The 22,067-nt window shown below is 36.5% G+C and overlaps 2 protein-coding genes and 2 long non-coding RNA genes across 6 annotated transcripts; 3 read left to right on the forward strand and 1 right to left on the reverse strand.

Moving 5' to 3' along the window:
* The first annotated feature begins 6,896 nt into the window (after positions 1-6,896).
* Positions 6,897-9,070, forward strand: LOC137743909 (uncharacterized). 3 transcript variants are annotated; one of them, XR_011069547.1, is made up of 4 exons: positions 6,906-7,224; positions 7,524-7,676; positions 8,056-8,150; positions 8,821-9,070. It is a non-coding gene; the product is annotated as an uncharacterized lncRNA (long non-coding RNA). The 3 variants fall into 3 exon arrangements; XR_011069546.1 differs by having other exon boundaries at positions 6,897-7,676; XR_011069548.1 differs by having other exon boundaries at positions 6,900-7,676; positions 8,837-9,070.
* A 2,296-nt stretch (positions 9,071-11,366) lies between these two features.
* Positions 11,367-15,495, forward strand: LOC137742923 (uncharacterized). The gene is made up of 5 exons (XM_068482860.1): positions 11,367-11,783; positions 11,875-12,058; positions 12,502-14,268; positions 14,405-15,025; positions 15,482-15,495. The coding sequence occupies exons 1-5, from the start codon at positions 11,367-11,369 to the stop codon at positions 15,493-15,495; spliced, it is 3,003 nt and encodes a 1,000-aa protein (XP_068338961.1).
* A 799-nt stretch (positions 15,496-16,294) lies between these two features.
* On the forward strand, positions 16,295-18,132 carry LOC137743386 (pentatricopeptide repeat-containing protein At1g66345, mitochondrial). Its single transcript, XM_068483269.1, has one exon. The coding sequence runs from the start codon at positions 16,334-16,336 to the stop codon at positions 17,930-17,932; it is 1,599 nt and encodes a 532-aa protein (XP_068339370.1). The 5' UTR covers positions 16,295-16,333; the 3' UTR covers positions 17,933-18,132.
* Positions 18,133-18,261: 129 nt separating this feature from the next.
* LOC137743387 (uncharacterized) lies at positions 18,262-20,736 on the reverse strand. The gene is made up of 3 exons (XR_011069459.1): positions 19,455-20,736; positions 19,222-19,357; positions 18,262-18,546 (listed from the first exon to the last, which is right to left on the reverse strand). It is a non-coding gene; the product is annotated as an uncharacterized lncRNA (long non-coding RNA).
* Positions 20,737-22,067: the final 1,331 nt, after the last annotated feature.

Genomic DNA, 22,067 nt, shown 5'->3' on the forward strand with positions numbered 1-22,067 from the left:
GAAAGTTTAGTAATTTTACTCAATAAATTGAAGAAACAGGTCAGATTATCACCTATTTTATTTTCTCTCTGTATGAATCAAGTATTTACGTTTTTCATAATGCACCTGTACCTTTGTCTTTGGGGGAGTGCTAACAAGTTGTAGTTTTGAAAAATTTTAATGCATGTCCGAGTTGAGTTTAGGAAAAATCTAGTAGTTTATATTTTTACATGTCCTTTTTGGCTTGATAATTAACTAGAAATCAGCGTTACTGTATTCTTAGTGTTCTTGTACTCTATATTTCACCACAATGTTCAAGTCTCATTGTTAAACAATCGCCAATGTGGTCGAAATAGTCTATAATTGCTGTCAGCTTTGTATTGCCAGAATCGCTCTTAAGATTAAAACCAAATATATTCTTTCGGAGGCTCTGAAACACACTACGTAGGGTCTAAGACTTCTTAAAACCAAATCATGTGTTTAGAGCATCTCCAAAGGAGATGTCAAATTGTCCACATAAGTTATAACAGTAAAAAAAGATAACCACTAATTGTTTCCAACCGAAATGTCAAATCCGATGTGGCATGACATGGAATGGCAGCAAAGGAGCTTGCTGTCAATTTTTGACAGCAACTTCAAATTTTTTTTTTACTAATTATGAAATGTATTTTATTAATATTTTATTGTCATTTATTATTTGATTGTTGAACGGTTTTCTTATCTTTCGCCTTCTCTTCTCTCTCTATCTTTCTCCCTGTCTGTGAGTCTATGACCATGCAAAGACAGTTACTGGGCGGCTCGCCGTCGAAGCTCCACCAACCCCACGACGGACCCAAGGACCAGACTCTTACCGTCGATGACTCCCCCAACCACATTAAGGATCTTTTAGCCTTTTCCACCACCACTTCCTCCTCATCCTCTTCAATCTCTGCAGCCTACGAAGACGACGAGGACCACAAAGCATCGAAGCCTCACCGTTTGTCATGACCGCCGTCCATTGCACCGCACAAATTCATCCACGTCATCCCGGTCCTCATCCTCCTCTGCTTCCTCATCCTCTTCCGCTTCTCCCACGTCCCCTCCAAATCAGGTACACTCTTAATTAATCAATGGCTCTTCGCTCATCTCTTCCTCATTTGAATCCCAGTCCTGATCGTCCCTTTTGTTCCATTTCAGATTTCAGTTCAATGGCTTCACTAAACTGCCTGGATCGGCAAAGCACATAGGTACGCAATGCAGATGAAATCATTCACAATCTCTCAATCCTGACCATCGAGTGGAGATATAAGAAAAAAAAAAATAATGTAATAAAATAATAGTTTAATTTGATATATCAGGTGGAGAGCAAAACATGAAAATGTATCAAAATGCCACATAAGCTATCAAATTTAAATTTAAGGTTCCAAATTTGACATCTCCTTTGGAGATGATCTTAGACTTCAAACTTACGATTTGGGATTAGGCAGTACATTCTTATAGTGCACAATTTTATGACGTCGTTTATGAGAATGTTGAATAAAGACTAAGACTGTCAAAGGAAATTAGTAACTAATTAAAAAACGTATAAATGAAATCACTCCAAAGAAAATAGCATGGGATTTATCTAGTGAATTACCGAACTGTTAATCTTTTTTTGTCAAAAAATAGGAATTTATTAATCAATCAAATACGAATTGTTGCATCTTTTACTAACAAACTAGCCTCATATGCAAGTGGCAATTGACCTTTTTATATTAGATTATGTCTTTCAATTTTTTTAAAGTAACTATTTTATATTTTTATTAAAAAATTATTCAGAAAAAAATTAACATGGGAGTTTTTATTATTTTTTTTTTAAATTAAAGTTTTAAATTTAAAATTCATTCAAAATTAAAATGTGGTGAATTACTTTAAATTCTTATGGTTCAATTGTAATTTTTAGAATTCTTAAAAGGACAATTTTTGGTATTTTGAATGTTTCACATTTTTATCCTTCTCACTTTATATATAATGCTCACTTTATATATATATTAAGTAGGAATTCTTGACCAAATAAAACTCCTACGTTTCCACCGCGAGTGAAGATTTGTAGCGTGTTTTGAGCGTGATTTTAGGGCAATGATTCCTAAATGAAAGGTTAGGGCGGTTGATCTAAATCTATATATAGGATTTTGGAGTGGAAGGACTAAATGCAATCATCAAAACCACTTCAGAGAAACAAATCGACTCGGAGTATCTAAAACCCTAACCAAGAAAAAACCTCTCTCCCCGCAGCCCTCCGGCCCTAATCCTTTTCTCTCCACATTCTTAAATCTCATCTTCTCAAGAAAGCGGAAGCAAGAAATATACATATGGCATCTGCTAATGACTTTCCAGCAGGTTACAAGTTTCACCCAAGAGACGAGGAGTTAGTGGGATATTATCTGCGCAACAAGGTTCGCGGCTCACCCTTTAAGGATGAGAATGTTATTCCAGATCTCGATCTTTATGGTAGCATGGAGGCGAGAGATATATGGAATAACAATGGCGGACAAAATTTGGGAAAAGGTGAAGACCTTTACTTCTTTACCAAACTGAAGCCAACGAGCAGCAAGGGTACAGGTTCGCGCATGGCTCGCACGATAGGGTCTGGGACATGGCATGGCCAGAATTCAGGGACTGAAGTCAAGGATCCGAAGACTAAAGAGACGATAGGTTGGTGGAAAAGGTTTACATATGCGAATACTAAATATCCTCAAGAAAACGGGTGTTGGATTATGCACGAGTTTAGCTTGGACCCTAAACTGGCCATGTACATTAAATCAAATAATTCAAGAACTAGTAATGGTGATGAATATGTAGTCTGCCGGATTAGAAAGAATTATGATAGAAAGAGAAAGGCGGATGATCGTGAGGAGACCCGAGTAGTAGAATCCCAAAGAAACAAGATTCAGAGGCAATTTGAGAATATTGATGAATCTTATGTTACTCCTGTGTCTTCTGAGGTTGCTGAGGACGTTAATACCGATCATTACCCACAGCAGCAAAAGCCGCAGCAAGAGCAACAGACTAATCCTCAGCACAATAGTTTTGTGAATAATGTTGATCATTACTATAATCAGCAGCAGCAAGAGCATTGTAATGTTACCGACTTTCCACAATACTACTATAATTCACAAGAACTGATGGCGAGGCCAGAAGCAGCATGTCCAACTTTGGCCTCTTCAATAGGCATGGCTAACCAAGAAGACTATCTTCACCATGGTTTTGTGAATAATGTGACCGATTTGCCACAGTACGACTACTCCAGTACACAAGACCCAAGTAGTGGTACTGTTTTCTCGCACTATGATCTGCCGCAGACTTCTACCACTGGGTTTGCCAATCAGCCATACCACTTTGTTACACAATACCAGCCAAACTACTTTGTTGCTGATCCCACCATGGCTTCTTCACTGAGTATGGCTGGCCAAGAAGACTATCTTCAGCACAATGGCTTTGTGAATAATGTGATCGACTTGCCACGGTACCACTACTCCAGTGCACAACCAAGTAGTGGTACTGTTCTCTCTCAGTATGATCCGCCGCAGACTGGTACGACTGGGTTCGCTAATCACCCACACCACTTTGTTACTCAAGACCAGCCAAACTACTGTGTTGCCGATTCCACCATGGCCTCTTCACTTGCTAGTCCGGCCAACATAGATCAGAATTATCCTGTCATGAATGATAAGGATCAACTTCCACTTCCCAATTTTGAATACTCACAATTATTTTATGAAGCTGAAGGTGGTCATGACATCATGATAGACTTGGACGACCTTTGGAATGATATGGTTCAACCTGCTGCAGTTCTTTAATTAGGTTGCTTTTTGTAGATTTACTGATAAAGTATGATTTGGTAAGTCTAATATTGTTTACACGGCCCTTTTTTTATGTACAATAATATATATGTTTCATTTTGGATAAATGTCTAAATCTAATGTAACACTGTTCTTTCTTTATACTACAATTAATTAATTAATTAATAATCGATCGATCCCATTATTTTACTCTTCGAAGTTTTCCCTTTTCTATTCATGCATGTACGGGAAGATCTTCTATTAGAAAAGCAAACCATATAACAATCAAATCATATAATTCTAGAAACTAAAGAACAGGCAGGAAAGTGATAGAAAGCATCATTCGCAATTCCATCTGACCTATGTTTTTGTTGGTTCATCAACACATTACCTAAAGGATTGGAAATAAAACCCAATTCAGCGAAAATTCATAAATTCTTGTTTTCTAAGTGTTTGATTATTCTGCCTTGAGGTTGGTGGGTGGCAGAGGACATTACAGTTGCGTCACGTAGTTTAAGGCCGAAGCCCTGAGAATTTGGAAGCTTTCGAAGTGGGCTTTTAATGTTCTTTGATTTCCAGTTCTTTGTGTATTGATATGTAACAAAAAAGTTCACTGAATAAATAAAAAATTATATTTCCACATCAAATACCATTAAAAATTAATATCAAAAAAGGTAAATATACAAACATTACTTAAATTAATATAAGGAGCTTTCAAGAAATATAGTTTGGGCTAAGTTTATTTTAACAAAAAATCATGCTAGAACTTTATTTAATTAAAAAAACTTAAATTTTAATGAAAACCCCTTAAATTTTAATAAAGAGAACAAAAGAACTTAAATTTGAATGAAAAGGACACAATATTAATATAATAAAAAAAATTGAAAAAAAATGACATGCATCCATTACAAACACTGATTATGAAACTGAATAGTACTATATTGTTTATGAAACTTAATGGTACTACATTGTTTATGAACTGAATGGTTAAAGAAAATACAAAATTAATTAATCAATAAAAGACTATTGATATCCGAACATCAACTGGGATTTTTCTTCTCTCAAGCTTCACATCCCAACTCAACTGCGGTCCTTTCGTTTCCTGTCAGCTCCTCCTTTGACTCTCTCTCTCTCTCTCTCTCAAACAAAGTCACTGCTGTAATTAATGTTTGGTTTCCTTGATTTGTTTATCATATATGATTCGCTGCGGACATATATGGTTCCTTAATTAAATAATTAATAATTAATAATTAAATAGTGAAAAAGAGGTATGCACGCGCTTGGTAATTTTTTTTTTCTCTTGTTATTTTCATTAAATAAAGTCAGTAGATAATTTTTGGTTAAAATTTAAAATTTTGAAATCATTTTCATTACATGTCTCACGTTTTTAGACGCAAATGTACTAAATGTTTTGCAGTTAAGGGTCTAAAATTGAGAGTAAAGAATAATAAAACTTGATTAACAAGTATAATAAATAAATCCAACAACGCCAATTGTTTCACTTGTGTTTTTTTTTTTTCCTAAAATCAACATAACACTAACAAAACGAATATTACAATAATCCATTGAATGAAAAATTATTGAAAAGCAAAATATAAATTCAAAGTTTTGATTACCTTAAAGTACAATCTTCAAGACCATGTGATAATTGATTTAAAAACTTGATAGAATAGAGTGATTGGGAAGTTAAAAGGAGAAAAAAAAACTGCAAAGTGACTTAAGGTTTAAAACTTTATATGCATCTAGGCAGATAGATTCGGAGTAAATTTGAGAGACAAAAAAAAAAAGTAGTCACTAAAAAAGGAACTCCATGTTTCGAACTCAACACCCCAAAGAAAAAGGAAGTCAAACATTTCCACTGGACCAACCAATAAATTATGATATTTTTTTTTTTCTGTATTTATATGTTAATTATAGGACATAAAAGGAAAACTAATGAAAATGACTTAAAAACTTTGAGTTTTAACGATAAGGACAAAATAAAAGAGTAAAGTGAATAGTATCAGGATTGACTTTTTAGTGTAAAAATGTGGTTTTTCGTTAAAGTTAACAGTACCATGAACTTTTCGTTAAAATTCCCTATAAAAAAATTTTGGGGGCTCCTCCGAAGTGGGGGCCCTCGGCGGGTGCCTACTTGGACTACCATCAGGGTCGGCCCTATTTAAGGCTGCTCCAAATTTAATCTAGAGAGCTTTCATTGACGGTTGAAACCTTGCTTGCTTATTCTAATGATAATACTACCATCGTCTCGTATAAAAGAAATGTATATACAAATATATGTATTGATTTTTTAGTGTAACAATGTAGTTTTTCGTTAAAGTTTCCTAGAAAAAATTGGTAAACATATGCATAATAATCACACCATTTACCCCCACCGGAAGTAGTGGATGGTTTCGAGCAAATGATAGATTGCTCTAATCAGTGGATAAGCTTCAAAACCTATCCCCTCCCTCGAACGTAGCTTCAATTAATAATATCATTTATCTATATATATAAAGGGAGAAGGCCAGTTTGGTGAAGCATTCAGAAATACCAAGAAAGCCCCTTTGTTTTCTTCACAATCCAAATCCACAAAAATCGGAAAATGGGGACAAACTGGTAAAAACAAAACTACTATGTTGAAGGACAAAAAAAAAAAAAAATCAAAAGTAAATACATGCTAAAAATGATGTAGGAGGAATAAGCGCCAACCAGTTGACGGTTTCATCTAGAGGATTCCCATGATCTGAACTGAGTTTAGTGGGAGGTTCAAGAGTAACTACCCACACCCCACTAATATTTAGAGATGAATAACCGAAAGGAAATCCATTTTCGTTTTCATGAGATTAGTGTGTGGTTTCCATTCGTTCGAAATAGAAAAAGGATTGAAAAAATCAGTCACAAATCTCCTTCTTTGTTGTTGCCATTCTGGGTTTTGTGCTCTGCATGCAACAGGCTTTTCAAAATCGGGTACACCACTTTCTGAATTATGTATTAATTTTGTTTTTGTGGTTTTCGATGTTCACATGGATTTTTTGTTTGAATTTTGTATTTGTGATTTTGCGGGTTGTTTTGAATTTACGGATGGCTTTTTCTAGGTTCGGTGAATTTACAGGGGAGAGGGAGAGAGAGGCCTATTGATTTAAACTCTTTTGCTAAAAGCTTCTAATTCATCCTTTATTTCTTTTTTCATCTGGGCAAAATTTTTGGTGGATTTATGTATTTTTTTTTTCCGTTGAATTCGAACTCCAATCTGAATTATGGATTCAGAAAAAACAAATTAATGAATTTTTTATTTGCGTGCATGTTGGTCCTGTAACCGCATGATTTGATAATCCGACCGCAAAGCTAATCTTTTCTGTATGTTTTTGGGTTGCAGACCTGGACTGTCGAATGGAGAGGATGAAAAGCAACTGCAGGAAAGCGGCAATGGAGACCCGGCATCAGCATTTTCAAGTCGATCTGGGTAATCTCATAGCCTTCGACCCTCATCACAGATTCCCCTCCATCCCCTTCTCTAAGTTATTTTTCTTTACTTATTCAATATCTCTATTTTTTGGTAATATTTTGTATACTTCTGGGCTTTTTGAAATTATTGCTCTTGAGAAATTAATTGAAAATTTACTTTTGGAAATTGGGATTTTATTTGGATTAATCCCATCAGTAAAGTGGCAGTCATAAGTGAAATAATGAATTTATCACACTATGCTGATGGGTTTTTGTTCAGTGGGTGAAATTCTGATTTGTTTTTTTCATGGTATTTAGGGAGGAATTAGTGAAGGAATGTATAAAGAGAGGGACCGAGTTGGTTTAAGCTATTGCGAATAGTCTTTTCAACTCACATTCAACTGAAGGCATAGACGGTCCCATTGTGCACATGTTCGCTTCCTGAAACTAAGCTGCCAAGATAGAAAGCATGTGAGTCATTCATCTTATGATTCTCCAACGATTTTATTTTATTTTTTATTTTTTATTTTTATTTTTAAGGTTTGATCATGTATATGAGCATTTGGTAGTGAAACATGTATAGTGCTTCACAATTGAAAAGAAGTGGAATGGTAGTTTCAGATAATTGTCGAGATTTTTGTTGATCCTCTTTTGTTGTGCTGCCAATTTACGGTTCCTATCATGTAAATTGGTTGACTAAAATGTTAGCGTATGCAAAAAGCCTTTTGCCAAAACAAAGGGTAAATCATTACTGACACTGTAGGAATTTTGAAACGTGTAGGTGGACCGTATTTGATTGAGAATAAGATACCGTGCAATATCGATTTTTTTTTCTTTTTCTGTTATGTAGCTGAAGCAGCTAAAGTTGAGTGTTTTAATCGGTTGTATATATCACCCAGTTTACCTGTTCCTACTGCTGCTCAACAGGGACGAGTTTCACAGCAGGTGAGTGAAAATTCTGGGTTCTTAATTTTCTATTTTCTGATTGAAATTTGATGGTATATCTGATTCAATTGGAAGACTAAGCTAAAAGTACAAGTGGTATTTTTTGGTTAATTTGTTGGTTTTTTGGATGGCTCTTCTGGGTTGTTGTTAATTGTATGTTTTCTGATTGAATTTGGCATCAATTTATCCAATGGATTAATGAGCTAAAACTACAAGTGGGGTTGTTTTGATTTTTGGGTTGTTTAATTTTCTGTTATTTTATTATGAGAAAATAAGGATTTGAACATGTTAATTAGCTAAGAATTAGTTTACAGTGGACAATATATATGATTTTGGATTCGTGTTGGTGTAGCTAGGGACAATTATATCTGTGGATGGATGTTGGGTTGGAAGGTCTACTCATAAAGAAGAACAAATCTAAGGGTAGAGTGAAACTGAAAAGCAGCCAAACTTAAATTGCAATTTGCCAAAGAGCACGATTGGCCCTTTGTTTTAAAATTTTCATACTTCTCATTCTTATGTACCCTTATGTATCGGTAACGTGTATTCAACTTTAAAACTTTATCCGAAACCATTTGGTGGGTGTTTGGAATTTTGGAATTAGATTTTCAATTTGGTTTGTGAATTGCTAACTTTATCAACTCCTCTTGCTTAACCTCAATTATTTCAGTTGGCATTGGTTGCAGACCCATTTGTTGAGGCTCGAAGAAAAAGGAAGGGGGGAAAGTGTATTCTTGCCATAGATTTTCTGTTGGGAGTGAGCATTGAAGAAAAGGGAAGGTGATAACAGCGGAAGAGGTGGCTTTTTGCTTTTGGCCTTTTGTTTTCTTCATTTTGCTTAATGTTGAGACTTGAGAAAAGAACTTCTAATGTTGAACCCCAATTCGAGAAGATAATGTGAAGAAAACAAATATTCGTAATTGTTATTATGTCCAAGATCAAACCAATTATGAACAATTGTTGTCCTCTAACAAAAAAAATTTTGACCGATGTTTAGTTATTCATAATCTTCTTCGTAATCTCAAATATCCATGTAGTCCAAAATCATCCCTAAACACCAGCGGGGTTCGAGAAGGATTTTGAATATCATAACAGTTATTCATAATTATGATTTTGTTAAGGAACCTTGCGTACATGCATTTTTTTTTTTTTTTAATCCATTTGAACCAAATCATCCCATCCCCATTTGCACCCCAACGACCAACAAAGCACCCCAAAATTTCTTAAGCTGTGTTGATCACAAATTATTGAAGACATATCCTTAAACTAATGAACCAAAATTACTAATAAACATAATACCTAAGAAACCAAAATTACTAAAATTTTAAGGATATCATAACATTTTAGAGCTTATATGTGCATTGTTGAGTTATTAGAGCAAACTAATAAATATAATGAACCTACATTGAATACAAATTCTTCTTTGTCATGTGGTAGTTTTTTAGCCTCTTATTACGGGTTACACATTTCTAAAAACTTTTTATATTATGTCCAGCTCACATCCGTCATTTATGATAGGGTTTAGGGGTATTAAAAAAGTTTAAAATTCTACTCATCCAGTTGACATAAAAATTAAAACTCTATAAACAATGCTAATTTATAAAAGAAAAAAACATGAAAGCTAAATCATATCCAAGTCCTAACACCAACCGAGAAGTGTATATAAGCCCGTCATTTCCTTGCACTAATACTTATTACACTTCAAAAGTATTTTGTGATCATTTTATTTTGTTCTTTTGTATTATAGTGATGTGTAGATAAATGTCTGTTCATGGGCATCTACGTAGACTTTTTCGTATTTATGGAATGTCACAGAATTTGTATTCAATTTAGGTTCATTTATTTTTAAATTTTTTAGATAAATTTTTCCATGGAGCGTGGCCAAAGTCGTGCAAGACAATGGCGTCAATCATTGAGTCCTGAAGAACATCAAAGATATCTAGCTCGACGACGTCTAATAGCACAAGAAAAAAGACAACAAATTCCAACTCTATATGATGATCATACTATGACATCCCCCAGTAACATACAACAAGAAATTCCTGGTATTTATTTCATATTCCTTTTTCTTTAACTCATACTAATGCAAAAAAAAAAAAAAAAAAAAAAATCTAATTTCTAATTTTTCTTTTAACTATGCAACAAGTAGGTCCCAATAATATACAAGAACGGGTTCAGTTGGCTAACTATGATGTTGAGGTCGACCCCAGTAATATAGAACAACAAATTCCTGGTATTTATTTCAATTTCTTTATTTGTATTTGTTTCACACTTAAAAAATTAGGTTATTTTTTAAGAACAAAATTTAGTGAATTGAAATCTCATTGTATTCTTTTCTTCGATACTTTCATATTGATCTCAATGTTGTAGTTATTTTTAGTGGTAGTCTTACGAAATATTAGACTCACAACTAAATATATTAAATATTAAAGACAAAATTTTTAACTAATCGTATTATAATGTGGTCTATTTATTAGAACAAATTGAGCATGAAAGTGCGAATTCAAGGGTTTTGTCAGATATCACAAATCATGATGACCAAACTTCTACTAGAATGCGTACTCATATGGGACAGTTGGCACATTCAAATAGGTCACAAATATCTTATGGGATGCTCTCAATTCCTCCCCACAATGGTGAGCTTAGTATATAATTTTATCTTTATATAGATATTAGGTACAAAGAAAATTCTTATACTGAATGTTGGATATTCATGTAAAAATATCAGAAGAAGAACATGCAAATAGAACCAATTGTCATGTGCGCCAAACCAGAGGAAGAAGAAACCACAATTGTGCTAGAAATTATAATGAGAATCGGGGTATCCTAGGTTGCCAAATATCTGCTCCAACCACATGTCCGTACTGCTATGCACGATTGTTTGCTCGAGAAACTTTGAATATGTGTTGCTTGAAAGGAAGAATTGTTTTACCCCCAATACAATCCCCACCAGAAATGGTTGCTCTTTTCTCTGACCAAACAAATGAGGGTAGACACTTCAGGCAAAATATTCGAGCTTACAATCATGCATTTGCATTCACTTCAATGGGAGTACACGTGGATGAAAGAATTAATATTGGTGGTCGTGGGATTTACACATTTCGTGCTCAAGGTGCATTATATCATAAGATTGGTGGACTTTTACCAAATGAAGGGAACAGACCGCGATTTTTACAAGCTTATATATATGACACTGAGCATTAAGTTGAAAACCGAATGTGTGAAAGTGAAGTTTTAGATAGAGGTGTGGTTGAAAAGATACAATATATGTTGAACAACCATAATCCTTTTGTTCATACATTGCGAAGCCTCGGACAACGCCAAGATTTGCCGAATTGCAAGTTGATCCTAAAAGAGCAACCAATAGATCGGCGTCAGTATAGTCTACCATCAGCATCACAAGTTGCGGCAATTATAATAGATGGAGATAACGCCACAATTGCAAATGGAAGGGATATCGTGGTGGAGACAATTAGTGGAAGACTTTCTCACGTCCGAGACTATGTTGGATTTTATGATCCCTTACAATATCCACTATTGCTACCTTACGGTACATATGGATGGGATGTTAACAGTCGTGATGATGGTGGAAGAGCAATAACATGTTGCGACTATTATACTTATATGTTACAGGTTTGTACTGATAACATAATTTACTTCCCGGTATATATAGATGAATGATGATTCCTATATTAAAAGCAATATATGAAATTTGCTTTTGTAGATACGCCATAATGGATCATCACTTTTGCTTCGAGGTGGACGTCTCTTGCAACAATATGCTGTAGATAACTACATTAAAATTGAATCACAAAAACTTAGATGGTTGCATTCTAATCAAGCCACAGTTAGAGCGGATCTCTACAAAGGACTTGAAGACTCTCTAAATGCAGGTCAACACAATGCAGGTATATATATCGTTTCAGTCATCGTTATTTAAAAATATAACTTTGTTTAAAGTGTGTACAATATATATAGCTAATTGAAAATAAAATATTATTAGGTAGCATCGGGCGTAGAATTATTTTACCATCATCATTTGTTGGAAGCCCACGTGACATGTACCAACGAAATCAAGACGCAATGACTTTGGTTCAAAGATTTGGAAAGCCAGATCTTTTTATTACCATGACATGTAACCCAAGTTGGGAAGAAATCAAAAGCGAATTGCTCGCTGGACAAACTCCATAAGATCGCCCTGACTTACTCACTAGAGTATTTCGTGCAAAACTTGAGCAACTAAAAGAAGACATCATTGAAAAGGGGGTATTGGGCAGTGTTGTTGCTTACGCATACGTTATTGAGTTTCAGAAACGTGGTCTTCCACATGTGCATATGCTGGTTGTGTTAGATGAAAATGATAAGATCAATAACCCAGATGAGTATGACCGAATTGTTAGAGCTGAAATACCAAATGAAGATGTAGAGCCTCAACTTTATAATGTGGTGTTAAAGCATATGATTCATGGCCCGTGTGGGATTCATAATCCTCTATCTCCATGTATGAAAAATGGGAGTTGTAAGAGAAAGTTTCGCAAACCATTTGCACCAGTCACCGTTCAAGGGAATGATTCGTATCCAATTTATCAAAGGCGAGGAAATCGATTGCCCGTCTCACTTAATCGACAAGGAAACATAATGGTTGATAATAGTTGGGTCATTCCATATAATCCATGGTTGCTGTTAAGGTATGATTGTCACATCAATGTCGAAATTTGCGCAAGCATAAAAAGTGTCAAGTACTTATATAAGTATGTTTACAAAGGCCCAGACAGAGTGACAATTGAAGTGCAATCAGACCCTCAATACGATGAAATAAAGCAGTTTCAGGATGCAAGATGGGTTTGCGCACCAGAGGCATTATGGAAAATATTCAAGTTCATTATTAATCGAATTTATCCATCTGTTGAGCGAATGCAAATACATCTTCCTAATATGCACCAAGTTCAGTTTCGTGCCGATGAAAGCATAACAAATATTCTACATGATGAGAGTACAAGAAAGACAATGTTGACTGAATTTTTTACACTTAATCATGTGGATGCAGAAGCGCGACATTATTTATACATGGAGATACCATCACATTACAGATGGATTCAAGCTCAAAGAAAGTGGTCTAAAACAAAGAATCGTAACAAGGTTATTGGGCGAATATATGCAGTTTCACCTGCTGAAGGCGAAAAATTTTACCTTCGGATTCTTCTTAATCATGTTAGAGGACCAACATCCTTCACAAACTTGAGAACAGTTAATGGGGTTTTGCATCCAACATTTAAGCAGGCAGCAGAACAACGAGGTTTGTTAGAAAGAGATGACAGTATTCGACAATGTTTGTTAGAGACCTCCACAATTCAGATGCCGTCGGCTTTAAGAAGATTATTCGTCACTATATTGGTATATTGTGCACCAATTGGTGTTCGAGGGTTATGGGATGAGTTATGTCCATTCATGATGGAAGATTATGTTTCCATGACTAACATAACTCCCACACTTGCTACCAACATACTCTTGCGTGAGTTGAACATACTTTTGGTTCAATTTAACAAGAGTATAAACGAGTTTGATTTGCCCCAAATGACAAGAGGAAATGAATCAAGTTCAGGAATGACCGGATGTATTAAAGATGAAATATCCATATGTATTCCACAACAAGATCTTGATGCAATTGAACGCTTAAATGATGACCAAAAAAGTGCGTTTAACATAATAATGGGTGCAGTTCAACGATCGGATAATGCAACTTTTTTTGTGGATGGTCCCGGTGGAACTGGAAAAACTTACTTATATCGCGCATTGTTAGCAAGCTTGAGAAGGTTGGGGCACATAGTATTAGCAACAGCATCATCTGGAATAGCAGCTACGATATTGCCTGGTGGGAGGACAACACATTCTAAATTCAAGATACCACTTATTCTCGATGCATCATCGATGTGTTCGATCGGTAAACAATCTGATTTAGCAAAGCTAATACAAAAGGCAAAGGCAATTATTTGGGATAAAGCAACAATGACGCATCGTCATGCATTTGAAGCACTCGATCGAACGTTCAGAGACTTAACAGATATTGACTTACCATTTGGGGGGGAAGATAATGATATTTGGGGGAGATTTTCGACAAGTTCTTCCTGTTATCCGGAAAGGAACCAAGTCCGAACTAATCCAAGCAAGTGTTGTTAAGGCATCATTTTGGTCACAAGTAAAGATTTTAAAACTCAAACAAAACATGAGATCCATAAATGATTGTGAATTTTCAGAATTTTTACTTCGTGTTGGTGATGGGAATGAAGATGTTATTATGGATGATATGGTAAAACTACCTGAATGCATGGTGATACCATGGGAGAGTGACCATTCCATTAATCAATTAATTGCCAAAATCTTCCCTGACTTAGAGGATCATATAAATGATGCAACCTACATGGTGGAAAGGGCAGTGGTAACTCCTACAAATGAAGACGTTGATATGTTGAATGAAAAGATAATCAATATGTTTCCGGGTTTAGAAGAGACAATGTATTCATTTGATTCAGTTGAGGATGACGCAAGGAATTTGTATCAGCCAGAGTTCTTGAATTCAATCTCACTTGGTGGTTTGCCTCCGCACAAGTTAACTCTGAAAAGAGGTGCTCCAATCATGCTTTTAAGAAATATTGATCCGAAATTGGGATTGTGTAATGGTACAAGATTATTGTGTCGTGGTTCTTACCGAAATCTTATTGATGCTGAAATTCTAACTGGACAATTTGCCGGATCCAGAGTTTTCTTACCAAGAATCCCTCTCAAAAGTACTGATACTGCTGGGCTTCCATTTGAACTTACAAGAAAGCAATTTCCAGTGAAACTAAGTTTCTCTATCACTATAAACAAATCTCAAGGTCAGACAATACCACATGTAGGTGTTTACCTTCCAGATCATGTCTTCAGCCATGGACAATTATATGTGGCTTTATCGAGGGGGGTCTCAAAGTCAACCACAACCGTGTTAGTAAAAAGTGGCTCCATAGTAGGCCAACAAGGTGTATTTACACGGAATGTAGTATACAAAGAAGTCTTGCTTCATTCCAGCTAATTATGGTGATTCCTAATAGGTAACAGCTTTATTAACGATAACCTTTCAGTATGCATTTCTCATTTATCAATTAACTCTTTTTATTTGATTTTTAATTTTCTCACTATCGTTTGTAGATTGGCAATGAAAATTTGAAGCATCAATCATGAACAAATGGGTGGAAATTGCAGCATTGATGTCAATATGTAAACTTTCTTTTCAAAAGAAACAGTGACATATACACTCTATGAGTATTGTGAATAATGTACATATTGTTATGTAGGATTTATATTTTGACATTTAAATTGTTTTGTATTTTGGTACGAGTACTTACTGTTTTCATCTACTATTTTTTATTTATTTACATATACTTGCTATCGTTCATAGGCTTTAGGTAGGAACTTGCATCTAAAATCGTATGTTGTTTGATAAGTGCATGAATAACATTTAAATCATTACTTTACACAAAGTAAAAATGAAAAACATGATAACTTTTTAGGACGTGCATGATAAAAAAAAAAGTTCCTCTTTGCACAATACATTTAAAGTATATCTTGACAATTACAATGGGAAAAACTAACACAATACACCTTTAGGGGCGCGTAGCGCCCGTGATGCAAAAATGCCTCTCGCACGCACGTTAGTGCGTGCAGAGAGGCTAGTAATAAGAAAAAGTACCACAATTTCTCAATATTTCTCACTTATAAATGGTAAGTCTTAAGTTAATTTTTGTGAATAACAAGTTCAATATCAATTTATTATTACTTAACATCCTGTAACTTAGCCCAAATATATTGTTTTATAAGGAAAAAAAAAAGTATCTATATAAAATCAACCTTGTAAAATCATTTCTAAATCAGTAATGTCTTGAGTTTCCAATTCAAATCAAATAAATTGATGGACAAATGTCGTAATGATTATCAAATAGTTAAAAGTGGTTTTTTTTTTTAATACATCAATGTATTTACACCAACAGTGAAAATTGAGTTAAGCCACGTTATGAGTCGATGGTAGTAGCAGGACCTTTTTTAGCCAAGTGCCGGGCAGTGCCTATTGGGTTGGGTATTGGGACACCTCTGTGGTTTTTGAAGGTACATGAAATTTACAGAACTGAACAACTTAATCTTTTGATTTCATGGCTTCTCTGCTGCGTCGAATTGCACAATCTTTAATTCCCAAACCCATCAATCAGAAAACCCAACTGATCCACACAAGCTCAGGGCCGCCAAATGACGTCGTCAAATCCATCCGCGACTCGTTCAGAAGCAGCTGCAATTGGGACACTCTGTCCACAAAGTTCGAGTCCGTTAAATTGGACGGAGAGCTCGTCGAGAGTGTGCTGCTAGAACTGAAGGAACCCATCGATGCGAAACGTGCTCTGGGTTTCTTCCACTGGGCAGCTCACAGCAAAGATTTCGAACATGGGGTTTGGTCCTACTCCATAACCATTCATATTTTAGCCAGAGCCAGGCTGCTCATGGATGCAAGAGCATTGCTCGAGTCGGTTTTGAAGAAAAATGTTGGAAATGCTTCAAAGTTTTCGGTTGTGGATTCGTTGCTTAGTAGTTACGAGGTCGCGGCTTCAAGTCCGTTTGTGTTTGATTTGCTGGTGCAGGCTTACGCTAAGCTGAGAATGTTTGAGACTGGTTTTGATATTTGTTGTTATTTGGGGGAACGTGGGTTGCCTTTGAGTCTCACAAGTTACAACACATTGCTTCGTGTCGTCGAAAAATCTGACCGGACTGCTCTGGTTTGGAAGATTTATGAGCATATGATCGAAAACAGAAGGTATCCGAACGAAGAGACGATTAAAATCTTGGTTGATGCTTTGTGCAAGGAAGGGAAGTTGAGGAAATGTGTTGACATGCTGGACAGGATTCATGGGAAGAGATGCTCGCCTTCCGTGGTTGCGAATACTAGTTTAGTTTTCGGGATTTTGGAGGAGGGTAGGGTTGAGCAGGGAATGGTGGTATTGAAGAAAATGTTGCAAAGAAATATGGTTCTTGATACAATTGCTTACTCATTGACTGTATATGCTAAGGTTAAACTAGGAGATGTAAACTCCGCACGGGAGGTGTATGAAGAAATGCTTAAGAGAGGTTTTCGACCAAACTCTTTCATCTGTACCTTGTTTATAGGAGCTCATTGTGAAGGAGGACGAATTGACGAAGCACAATGCATCATGCACGAGATGCAAACTATGGATTTGAAGCCGTATGACGAGACTTACAATTTTCTTATTGAAGGATGTTGCAAAGCCGGAAGAGTGGAAGCAAGCACGAGTTACTTGAAGAAGATGATGGAGTGCGGGTTCATCCCTAGTTGTTCTTCCTTCAACGAGATGGTTGGAAAGTTGTGTGAAACTGGAGATGCAGAGCATGCCAATGAAATGTTAACTACCCTGTTAGATAAGGGGTTTGTACCCGACGAGATTACGTACTCTCATCTGATCAACGGGTTTGAGAGAAAAGGTGACAATCAGGAAGTTGTCAAGCTCTACTATGAGATGGAGTCGAGGTCGCTGTTTCCTGGAATTTCGGTTTTTACATCCTTGATAAAGAGCTTCTGCCAAACAGGGAAACCGGAGGAAGCAGAAAAGTATATTGGATTCATGAAAGGTCGTTCGATAGCCCCGAGTTTATGTACATATGAGCTCCTGATTTCCAGCCACTTGGAGAAGGGCAATTTAGACAGGGCCCTTCACCTTCGGAAAGAAATGGCCAAAAAGAATTAAACCCTGATTGCTTTGTCGTCTTCTATGAAGAAGCGAAACTCGTCGAAGCTTTTATTCTTTGGATTCAGGACATGTTCATGGAGCTGTTTCTGTCTAATATGTACGTAATTCCCTTGAACAGCCGCAAACTGTAATAAACCCACGACTGAACTTAACCTAGTGAATGAACCCGGCCTTCGGGGAGGACGTTGCTCTCAAGTTTCAACCACTTATGCTGGCTATATAACGTTAAATCGCATCTGGTCATACAATACAATCTACTAAACTGAATAATCGGACTAAACAAGCAGGAAAAAAAAACCAGATCTGCATCAATTAGAAACCCTGAAAACTTGCATTTTGATTTGTATTGTAATTCACTTTTAAGGATGCTGGTGCCGATCAAGTAACGATAAACAGAACCGAGGAAAACTCCGGAACAAATTTACATGCGTTGATTTCCAAAAATGAAACTGATCTAACAACCAGGATTTCACATAGATATTAGCTGGCTGTTCAAAACATGAAGATGTAATGGAAGTCGACAGCCAGAAACCTAACAAAAGCTTTGCGTCTTCAAGCTCTATTCTTCTACGAACAAAAAGATGAAGCTCATTTCTTCAAGCTCTATTCTTCTGCGATACAAGGAGGACAATTAGTTAAAGAATTCCAGCAAACATTTGTACAAAAAGTTTCAAGAGTTTCCAGTAACCATTTCCATAAAAAGTTCCTAACTGATATTGTAAATGCAGTTAATTTGTAAACCAAAGCCAAACAAAGAAATCGGAAAATTACGAGAAAGGACTACAGGAAACAGAAACAAGGGATGAAAATGGACAAGAAGTTACCGTTTCTTGAACAAATTGCATCGAACAAACAGAAGCATCCAGAACCAGTGAGAATGGTAGTACAGAACAAGTTAATCAATACATAACTTCAATGACTTGTGTATCTATGAGCCAACCTACTGTGTCCAACAAGAAGGGCGTACTTGAAAGTGCTTTTGATTGTGTCAAAATTGCCAACACATAACCAAAGACGCCTTCATCAATAAATGGCAAAGACAGGAAAAAAGAAGCTTTTTGGTTCAGAAAAAAAACCTTCGATGCTTCCTAAACAAGAACCTAACAAAGTGTGGAATGAGTTTATTGTGTGCTTTTAACAAAGTGCCACTAAATACCTAGTAAAGAACTACTGTCCAAAGGCAAAAGGAAAGCAAAATTATGAAAACATCAAGCAAAGAAATAGTAGACACGGGACATTGTTACATTCATGACATGAAACACTAGAGATGATGATAGAAAAATTACATTCGAAGTGCAGCCTGTCCTGTTAACAGCCGAGTAAACAAACACGTACAGTTCCAAATCATTCCACTCGTTACCACACCTTTTAGCCGAAGCCTAATCTCAGCATATCACAAACGAGAACCATCGACCAAGAGAGCTGTTATAGCCATTTTTCAGTAGTGCTTAATAAAACCAGAAAAAAATTTAAAACAAACAACAAAGCTTGGAAAGAGATTGAGAGGATTCTCCTTTACCTCCTAACAAATTATTTCATGTTTCATGTTCTGGATCAAGACTGCCATAGTAATTGGGTGAAACAAGGCTCTCCATGTAGATCCCAGCGTTTTCAAATGCAGGAAATTCCCGAACTGACAGATTGCGAAAGCTTTTCTCGTTAAAATCATACATACCAAACAGATAGTCGAGCAGCAACAGATCATGACTGTCCTTCCAAAAACTCGTATGATATAGTTCAGAGTATCAGAAGGAGGTCTTTATGTTAGTCCAAGACTGCCTAATTCCATAGTTCTTCATGACCCAAAACTCATCATGAATTTTAAAATCGTCACAACGTGTTAAACATAAGCAATCCCTCAAGACACCCAACACATAGTATTCATTTGGGATAAAACCGGAACCTTTAAGTGGCAGTGGAATCTCTCGAAACTCCTCCTCAGCTAAATGGAAAGACACAATCACGGGTGATGACTCCTTGCCAACTTTTGTCATCACCCAATGAACACTTCCATTCAGCAGAACCCCATGAGTCGTATCGGCGTCATTGTACTGAATAGGACTTTTAACAGTGAATAGACACTAAAATCAAAAGTGTCCAACCGCTTAGAATACACTGCACAAACCACCTTATAATCCTCAGCCGAGTGATCAAATCCAAACCCCTTGTGATCGAAATATTTCGGTCCCTCGGGCAGTTTCTTGGCTTCCCCAGTAGCCGGGTCAACCAGATACAACTACTCCGGCTTACCCAACTTGCACAACAACAATCCCTCGCAGTACAACAAATCCTCAATCCTACCACATGGAAACTCAGTACGAACCAAATCTACCTCAGGAGCTACCAAATCACCAATGTCACTATAATTTTCATTGTAACTCAGAGGTAAGTTATCAAGGTTCAGAGAGTAAATGGAATTACCATCTGGCATAGTAAACATGATTCTTCGTCTTCGGTAAAACGTATCTTTGTTCTCAGATGATTTCTTAAAGTGAAATTCACAAAATTAGGGTTATAATTAGGGATTTCCAGGGCTTGGATACAAACCTGAAGCGGCACAGTGATTTGGGAGGCAGCCATGAAAGAATCTCCACGATCATGTCCCATGGGAGTACAGGATTTCCTGCGTCCATCAGCTGATGCTCCTCCATTTTCTCGGGAAGTAGCTCCTCCGCCATTATCTCACGCAGCTTCTTCTTCCCCGTACCGGAACAGGCGTTTCCCAAGTCTGAAAACCAATGGGTGTTTCTTGTTGGAAGTCAAAAGCAAAATGAATGTAATAGGAAAAAATGGCAATAGTTGAAATTGTTGGCTGCACAACTATCTTTGACAGATAGCATGCTTTTAATCTTTCTACAAGCTGCCTTGTTTGTTTTTCAACATCAGCAGCCATACATGACTTTTGCATGGATAACATTCATGTTTGGAAAGTCTCGTAAAATCTCTACAAGAGAGATGTGTATGTACGTTTGAAATATCCAATTCCATCTAGAAGCTAGGAATCAGTTTGTAAACTCTTTTCATATGTCAGAGTATTATTTTTATCAAAGCTTGCTGCTTCTTTTTCTTTCAATCGGTCCAGTTTCGAACATAGTAGAAGTGAGAGGTGTGATAAAGTTTGTGAACTTATTACACACGTAATTGGCATTAAGTTAGCAAACTTTGATAACAACATTTGGTATCAGGGCCAAAATTCTATTCTGGCAAGTAGAGCAGCTATGGCGTCCAACTTGGTGCAGCTCCAGGTTCCCACATTGAAGCAAGAAAATTATGAAAGATGGTACATCCAATTCAAAGCATTGTTTGGATCACATGAGCTATGGTAAGTTGTCAGTATTGGGTATGTTGAACCCACGGCTAAGCAAGAAGTTGCCTATACTGCCGAGCAAAAGGACACTCTCAAGGACTTACGAAAGAAGGACAAGGCGGCGTTGTATCTTCTGTACCAAGGTCTGGAAGATGCAATATTCGAGAAGGTTGCAGAAGCAACAACCAACAACCAAGTTTGGTACACTCTGAGCACAATTAACAAAGGAGTAGATCGGGTAAAAAGAATCAGACTCCAATCCTTAAGAGCAGATTTTGAGGCTGCTTATATGAAAGAAGGAGAAAACATTTCAGACTACTACTCTCGACTACTTGTAATTGTGAATCAAATGAAAAGGAATGGTCAGAAGCTTGACGATGTTCGTGTCATAGAGAAAATCCTTCGATCCTTTACATCCAACTTTGAGCATGTTATGACTACTATTGAGGAATCCAAGGACATGGAAACTATGTGTGCAGAGTAATTGCTAGGATCCCTCCTAGTTCACGAGCAACGCATTCAAAAGAATGCAAGCCCCACAACGTTAGAGCAAGTTTTGGAGTCAAAGCTGCATATTGACAAGTCAAGTAGAGGTCATAGACAACATAACTCACGACGTGGGAGTTCATCTAGCCATAGCTAAGGACGAGGCTGCGGAATAGGTTGAGTCTATCCACAAAATCGTGGTTAGTCTCAAGAGTGAAGGCTTGCTCGAGGAAATGCACATATCCAATGTCACAACTGTCAGCAATATGGACATTATGCCAATGAATGTTCATAAAAAAATGGTGAGCATGTCAACATGGCAGAATCGAGTGAAAATGC

The sequence above is a fragment of the Pyrus communis genome, chromosome 8, assembly GCF_963583255.1.
Source record: "Pyrus communis chromosome 8, drPyrComm1.1, whole genome shotgun sequence".
Lineage (NCBI taxonomy): Eukaryota > Viridiplantae > Streptophyta > Magnoliopsida > Rosales > Rosaceae > Pyrus > Pyrus communis.

Bases quoted from the DNA above. Each gene is read 5' to 3' on its own strand.
- LOC137743386 (XM_068483269.1), top strand. From the start codon at position 16,334: ATGGCTTCTCTGCTGCGTCGAATTGCACAATCTTTAATTCCCAAACCC.
- LOC137742923 (XM_068482860.1), top strand. From the start codon at position 11,367: ATGTGTGAAAGTGAAGTTTTAGATAGAGGTGTGGTTGAAAAGATACAA. The intron at 11,784-11,874 runs GTTTGTACTGAT...TTGCTTTTGTAG, and splicing joins ATTATACTTATATGTTACAG to ATACGCCATAATGGATCATC. The intron at 14,269-14,404 runs GTTCTTCCTGTT...GTGAATTTTCAG, and splicing joins TTGGGGGAGATTTTCGACAA to AATTTTTACTTCGTGTTGGT.